This window comes from Limulus polyphemus, unplaced genomic scaffold (genome assembly GCF_000517525.1).
Source record: "Limulus polyphemus unplaced genomic scaffold, Limulus_polyphemus-2.1.2 Scaffold914, whole genome shotgun sequence".
Taxonomy (NCBI): Eukaryota; Metazoa; Arthropoda; class Merostomata; order Xiphosura; family Limulidae; genus Limulus; species Limulus polyphemus.
Window position 1 is genome coordinate 61,821 of NW_013666524.1, and position 8,122 is coordinate 69,942.

Sequence of the window (8,122 nt, forward strand, 5' to 3'; positions counted from 1 at the left end):
AAAAACATATATTCTAAAATTGATGAGATGTAGGGGATGGAAAAAGATCAGAAACTAGACAGCATTTGAGATGGAAGGAAAATCCGCATTACTCATTCCACTACTCATATACTACACTCACAAGGTGGATGCATTTATATACCTTAGTGTGAAAAAGCTGTTAAAGGAACAGTTACTACCGAGGGTAAATTTCTATACGATCCTGATACTGGTAAATATTTTGAAATTTCTTGAGGTTAAACATTTTAGAAACAATTCATTCAATTTTGATATATATATTTTAATTCAGAATGTATAAATAATTACCATATGTCAATTTTCTATCACTGAGCATATGTATGGATCTCATTTAGTAACACTTCCTCGGTGATTTTTATTTTCTGCTGATAAATTTCCAGTGCACAAGTTCAGCCACTAGCAACGCTGTAGAGAACAAGTGACCAATTAGAAGACAGTAAAATGCACCTAGTAAATCGTCTAATTCCAGTGCGCGTACTGTATCATCTAATGTATGGATCGTGACATTCCTACGTAGGTCTTCTTTCACATCTTCGGTCCACTTTTGTATGAGTCCACTTTCCACAATACGGACAATTCTGTGTAAATAATCAACAAAAGATTTTCATAGAGTGTTACCCATTCTAACATATATTTCAATCTATAACAAACATGAAAGAGAAATGGGACTGATTTGATTGTCTAGACTCATTTTGATCATGCAGTATTTCAAAAAACATTATTCAATTGTACGACAACACTGTGAAAACTAGATATTCGGCACTAATGGATCTTGTTTTGAAACTGTAAATTAATAATTGGCTTTACCCGAATGGGTTGGTTACGTACGCTTAGCAATAAACAAACACTAGCAACACTATAAATTCAAGAGATAATTTTTCATACCCAACAAGATGAAGATCTTAACTTAATTTTTCAGACTTTATCCCAAACTCCTTAAATGACCAATATCAATGTTGACCATACGATATTTTGGCATTAGACAGTAAAGGAGAGTTGAGCGTGGTCAGTGGATTGCGTTTGAGGCTGTGGATCCGCACTACGGGTTCTTAGGTGTGTTATAAGAATGACTGTCAAATCCTACTATTCAATTAAAATAGCCCAGGATTTGGTGACACGTGGTGTTAACTAACTGTCTTTCCTCTTGTTTATTCCTTCAAAAATATGTCTCGAGTAACTTTGCGCGGAATTAAGCAAACAAATAAATAAAACAATAAAAACAGCACTTGATTTTTATTACAAAATTCAATAATTTTAATATTAAAACAGTACAGGATACGTAAGAAACCAATGGTATTTCATAACTTACACTTTGTTAAAGGATCCCTTATAAGGACATCCTTTCTGTAGGGGAATTCCTAAAGTGGCACCCTCCAAGGAATCCTTGGCAAAGTGAAACCTGTCTTCTCCTATTTTTACTGTTAGAAATTGCATCCATTCCAAGGTGCTGATATAGGCGTAATTACTTTTCAAGGCTCTCAATAACCCTACGTTGTCGGTCTCTACAACGTTGCTGGAATCAATTCGAGCTGACTTGCCTAAAACACCATAAACGGGATCATTTGGGTCCTGCAAAACCCGATTCAAATATAATTAAACATTTGATACGTAGGATCATATTTCTAATAAACACAAATAAAGGTTCGTAATTCAACCAACTCGCATTTTAATAATTTATAACAGGAATTTATAATGATATAACGTAGAAATCTAGGCTAGAACAGGAATTTATAATGATATAACGTAGAAATCTAGGCTAGAGCAGGAATTTATAATGATATAACGTAGAAATGTAGGCTAGAACATGAATTTATAATGATATAACGTAGAAATCTAGGCTAGAGCAGGAATTTATAATGATATAACGTAGAAATCTAGGCTAGAACAGGAATTTATAATGATATAACGTAGAAATCTAGGCTAGAACAGGAATTTATAATGATATAACGTAGAAATTTAGGCTAGAACAAGAATTTCGTAAATAAAAATGACTTTACGATAAAGAGAGTCATTGTTTATAATTAAGCACAACGCTACACAATGGGTTATCGGTGCTCTGGCCACCACTGGTATCGAAACCCAGTTTCTAGCGGTGTAAGTCCGCAGACATACCGCTGTACCACTGGGAGGTAAAGAGAGGGAAGTTGATTTATATAGTGATTTTCATTTATACCATGCACGGACGTGACATCTAGCGGACTTTTTGAAGAAACCATAAATACAAAACTGTAGAAACTTTTATTACTATATTTACTTAAACACATAATTTTGTTTAAAATGTTACTAATTAATATTAGCTTCAAGTAATGGCATCAAAAATGCTCTTAATGTTAAACTTAATGTGATAGTAAATCTTTGACAGTTTGATGGGTTTTTTTCCATTACTTTGTTACTTAAATTATGATTAGTTTTAAGTATGATAATCTATGTTCCAATTATATGTAGTATTTGATTCCAATTTCTGGAAAGCAGGCATCTTCATTGTACGTTTATATAAAACGATCATCTCGACATAAAGAAAACAGTGTGTCATTATTAATAAGGAATTATAGGCGGAACCAAAATAAGTTGTAACATCAGGATAAACATAAAGGTACATTTGTTTTATACACGATTATTTCCCTTCTTTTTCACTGTTTGTTTTGAATTTCGCGCAAAGCTACACGAGGGCTATCTGCGCTAGCCGTCCCTAATTTAGCAGTGTAAGACTAGAGGGAACGCAGCTAGTCATCACCACCCACCGCCAACTCTTGGGCAACTCTTTTACCAACGAATAGTGGGATTGACCGTTACATTATAACGCCCCCACGGCTGAAAGGACGAGCATGTTTGATGTGACGGGGATTCGAACCCGCGACCCGTAGATTGCGAGTCGAGCGCCCTAACCACCTGGCCATGCCGGGCTTTTTTTTTTTTTTACTTGTTTGTTTAGTGGTAGTAAAGATAACCTCTCATTTTTTTCTGTTCTCTTTCATTCTAACGAACCTTTCACTTTTGTTTTTAGTTACTATATATCTATGACAAACATTACTCTCTCAATTTAGTTTTACTGCAGTATATGATAATACTATACATTCGATTATGATTTAGTCTGTGCTATATTATAGTAATCTACACGTCATCTCAGTTTTGCTTTTCTGTATTATATGACAGTAAGGAACATGATAACTCAGTTCTGTGCAACATTACTTTGTAATAACAATAGACACCATTTTTATCTCTCCGTGTTCTCGTGAATGAATGTTTAGAACCAAAAAAAAATATTCCTTTAGAATCTTTTGAAGAGTTAGCTACTTCAGTGTCACGTGCTATAATAACTACAAGCATCTTTTAACGAAGGTTGGAAAACCGATTTCTATATTAAATAATAGTTCGCATGGCCAGGTGGTTAGGGCGCTTGACTTGCAAGCTGAGGGTCGTGGGTTCGAATCCCCGTCCCACCAAACATGCTCGCCCTTTTAGCCGTGAGGGCGTTATAATGTGACGGTCAATCCCACTTTTCGTTGGTGAAAGAGTAGCCCAAGAGTTTTGTGATATGGAAGGAAACTCAAGAGATATAAAGAAATTATGTTGACTTTGAAAGCAACAAGATCACGTTTTCCTTTTTTAGATATGTTGGTAATGTGGTTGAAATACGATTATACAATCTTTTTGTTAAACATTTCTGAGAAAATAAATAAAGAAAGCAATGTAAGAGATATCTTAAGCCTAATAATAATATCTTACAACAAATGTAATTGATTATGATTACACTTCGCCAGCTTAAAAGAGGTGTTCACACCATAAAAATTGTTACATATTATAAGTTAAATTAATTTATTTTTGAACACATTTTGATGTATTTAATTAACATAAGAACTCTATGTTATGTGTTTATGTTTGGAACAATTTATATTTCATTCGTCTTATTTATTGGGAAATTGTATCTGCAAACCTCTGTACAGATTCTCTGGAAACAATAACCTGAGGAATGACCTTCAAAGTCACGAAACTGGTTGAATGTAAACCAAATTATGCCAGAAGAAGTCAAGAATTAATTAAGAAGATAAAAAACAGAAGAGATTAAATATTGTGATGTTTGCTAATTTTGTCGACAGCGGAAATTTTGTATGTGCTATAACAATACAGGTTTCCATTGTTATTTAATTTTCTATTACTACTTATAATTCTTACTGATTGACTAACAAATAGATGGCAGTGTAATGCACGAAGTATTAATAATTAATTAAAATGGTTCATCTTACTTACCATGAGTCTCTGCTGGAGGAATGCTCCTTTAAGGACTCCACACGAATATCGTCCTTTTAGAATTTCTGTCTTCAGGTCGTAGACGGTGTCGATCGGTTGTTCCTTTGTAAAAATAGTCATGTGTGACATCAACGTGCCACTGTATGATGCAGAAAATATTACAGCAATAAACCACCAGATGGCTAGGAAAACTCTTACACTGCAGTAATTGTATAAGGATATCCTACCACCTAAAGTAAATCAAATCAGAAAATATCAAAATAATTAGTGATCTAAAAACGAAAATAAAATCGCTGTTGGCTAATCCAATTTTTGAGTTTAACTAAAAATATTTTCAGAATTTTTGTTTATTACCAAAAAAGGCTAAAACTTGTGTATAAATTCAGCTTATAGATGTTTGTACATTTGTACCGAAAACATAGAAGCGTTTATGTTAAACAGGAAAAACACTACGATACTGGAAACTCCAAAAGATACAACATCAGTCATCTCTGTGTTTTTCGTATGTTCACATATTAACACGGTATATAATAGCATTGTCAATGTGAAAGGGATCTTACGCTCTAAATGGGCTGTATGTCTAGACTAAAGACTTCAAAAATTCTGGCATAGCCATTCTTAACTTAAAGTTACTGTCAAGACAAAAGGTAATTAGCCATTAGCACTCGCCACCTATGCAGCCACATCCAACCCAAACGCATGTTTTAACTGTCATGTTCTAACGTCTCTACAGCTGACAATGTAGAGCGTGTTCAGTGGCTTATCGTAACTCGATCTGATCAGCAGGTCGCCACACTAACTTTTGGGTCACGCCCATATCTACGCTAATACAGAAACACCAAACGAAAATAATATACGCATAACTCACAATTTAGTCACCTTAACATAAATGTTTCTAAATATTTGTTTCTAGTCCGTTTGAGTTATCTTTTATATTTTCTTATAGATGACGTTGGAAATTAAGTTTCTTAGAAATTTTATAAACAACAAAGAAAAAATTATTAATAATTTCTGTCAATGTAGCGAAGCTTTAGCTTATATTTTTTTACGTATTTACATGTAAATTATTTGAGCGCTACTTTTATAAGAAGCATAATTTTGTGTTCCAAAATGAAATTTTGTACTTCAATTCCTGATGCTATAAACAGCGAGAAAGTAAACATCTGTCTTACCTTGAGAAATCAGACACCCCGTCACATACCATAATGTATTTGCCCACTGGCTGGGTCTGTTCCGAGTTTTCATTACGATAGAAATGAAAGTAACAACAGATGTCGCCACAAACACTGAGAGACAAATACCCAGCCAGACCTGGGGATAAAACAAAACAAAAAATCAAATAACAAAAAAAATGCGCCTTTCATTGATACACTCACTTCAAATTATACATTAGTGTTTGAAGTTATCAGAGTATTTCAAATATTTGATTCTTATTCGACGTCATAGCTGAAATAAAAAAGTCAAGTTACGTTAAACTATGCACGATCAGACTCGAACAGTATCGTTAAATAATGTCAGATTTGTCAAGCCAATTAAATTGAAGCAATAAAATAATAACATGTGTAGATGTTTAATGGTTTGGTGTTATTCATTACCACCAACAAAAAGTATGTGATACGTGAGGAGTTACTACAGGATGTATGTATCTTATGTTCATTGTAAGAGAAACAACTTACATTGCATTTGCCAGTCAAGTAAGTTGAAGCCATAAAACAATATGAAATGTTGTATCTTACGTTAGATGTGAGACTTCAGGTGCCTATGTTATTACATGAACAATGGAAGCTGTCGCTTTCAATATATATCTGATTATCTTCACGAACAGAGTAAAAGTCGCTTCTTAACGCAGTTTAGAGTCTTTGTCAGTATACACAACGAAGATGATTACTTCATTGATTACTGACAGCCCCCCAGTGGCACAGCGGTATGTCTGCGGACTTACAACTGTAGAAACCGGGTTTCGATACACGTGGTGGGCAGAGTACAGATAGCCCATTGTGTAGCTTTGTGCATAATTACAAACAAACAAACATTACACACAACAAATACGATTACTCATTCTCTGTCATTACACATAACAACCATGTTTAATTTATTCATTATCATTAGAGAAAACGACGAGAACAAATTTATTTCACGTTATTAGGAGCAACAAGTAGTATTAATTCATGCTTGCCCTTGCATACAATAACTAAAATTAACATATTCTCTGATATCACGGCCCGCCATGGACAGGTGGTTAGGGCGCTCGACTCGCAATCTATGGATCGCGAGTTCGAATCCCCGTCCCACCAAACATGTTCGCCCTTTCAGCCGTGGGGGCGTTATAACGTGACGGTCAATCCCACTATTATTTGGTAAAAGAGTAGCCCAAGAGTCGGCGGTGGGTGGTGATGACTAGCTGCCTTCCATCTAGTCTTACACTGCTAAATTAGGGACGGCTAGCGCAGATAGCCCTCGTGTAGCTTTGCGCGAAATTCAAACAAACCAAACTGCGCTCTACCCACCGCTATCTTATAAGTTTACTCGAACTTTTATTTATGGTTTTTCATATTTATTTTTAGTGCAACTACAACTGAGATAACAACAGTATAAGGACTACAACCAAGCGGTTGTTTTACTGTATTTCAAAAAAATACTTTCTTGTTTTAACTCATAACATCATGTGTACATACAACTCACTTGCCAACTAAAAGGTTTGATGATGGCTAAAGCTCTATCTTTGTTTTTTGGAGCACTGGTAACGAAACGCACCGAATCGTAGACATACGGTGAGGTAAAATCAACTGCTTCTTCTCTTTCTTCTGTAATAGCTATTGAATCGATAGCGATATCTGCTTCCTATAGATAGTTAAACAAGGAATATAATACTGAATTTTGTATTAGAAAAAATTGTAGACTTTTACATAATATAAAGATCACCATCAGTCCAATTTCAATTTGGATTTTAACTGAAATTTACAATTATTGAACCTTACATCACATAGACAGAATTACCATGAGATTATGATCGTTTTTAAATATTATTTCCTACCTTTGCCTTCTCACCTAAAATGTTTTTGAATCTTAGTTGCATTGTGGCTTTATGATCAACATAAGAGTTATGCCTTAATTGCACTGATAAAGTAACTAGATTCTGTTTTAAAAATTACTTTCAAGCTACCAACGCAGTTTTATACCGACCATACCAGTCCAACATTGTTGACTTTCCTTCCTATAAACCATACTGACCATATATTTTTACTACTGCTGACTTGCATTTTTTTACCCATACCGATCATACCTTTTCTAGATTGTTGCGATATCTACATGAGAACCATGCCAACCATATCAGTCCAAGGTTGTTGACTTATACCATTATACCATTTCATATCGCTGACTTACCTTCCTGTGAACCATGGTGATTATACCATTTCATATCGCTGACTTACTTTCCTGTGAACCATACCGATTATATCATTTCATATATGTCTAACTTACCTTCTTGTGAACCATACCGGTTATATCATTTCATATATGTCTAACTTGCCTTCTTGTGAACCATACCGGTTATATCATTTCATATATGTCTAACTTACCTTCCTGTGAACCATACCAATCATTCCAGTCCAAGATTGGTTTGACAGCTTTGTTCCCCATTCATTATCTTTCGGTGATTTGATGAAATAGCTATAAAATTGTTATAATTACAAAACTAGATTATATATTATTTTAGGATATACACTGAGTGGTCACAAGTAAATAGACGCCTAATTTTTCGTCATTTAACTGATTTATGCTAACTAATTTGTGTTCACACAGCACTATATAAATGAAAATGGTCCGCACACTAATTATCTTGTGCTACAAAATGCCT

At 34.5% G+C, this 8,122-nt stretch overlaps 1 protein-coding gene across 1 annotated transcript in view; it reads right to left on the bottom strand.

The window, feature by feature from the left end:
- Positions 1 to 368: 368 nt before the first annotated feature.
- Positions 369 to 8,122, bottom strand: part of LOC111086194 (glutamate receptor ionotropic, delta-1-like) — an 11,322-nt gene continuing 3,568 nt past the window's right edge. Inside the window, exons 2-7 of the mRNA XM_022388070.1 lie at positions 7,845 to 7,935; positions 6,949 to 7,107; positions 5,439 to 5,577; positions 4,267 to 4,496; positions 1,328 to 1,587; positions 369 to 596 (exon numbers count right to left, since the gene is read on the bottom strand). Coding sequence (XP_022243778.1) covers positions 374 to 596; positions 1,328 to 1,587; positions 4,267 to 4,496; positions 5,439 to 5,577; positions 6,949 to 7,107; positions 7,845 to 7,935 — 1,102 coding nt within the window. The 3' untranslated portion in view covers positions 369 to 373. The remainder of the gene's footprint in view (positions 597 to 1,327; positions 1,588 to 4,266; positions 4,497 to 5,438; positions 5,578 to 6,948; positions 7,108 to 7,844; positions 7,936 to 8,122) is intronic.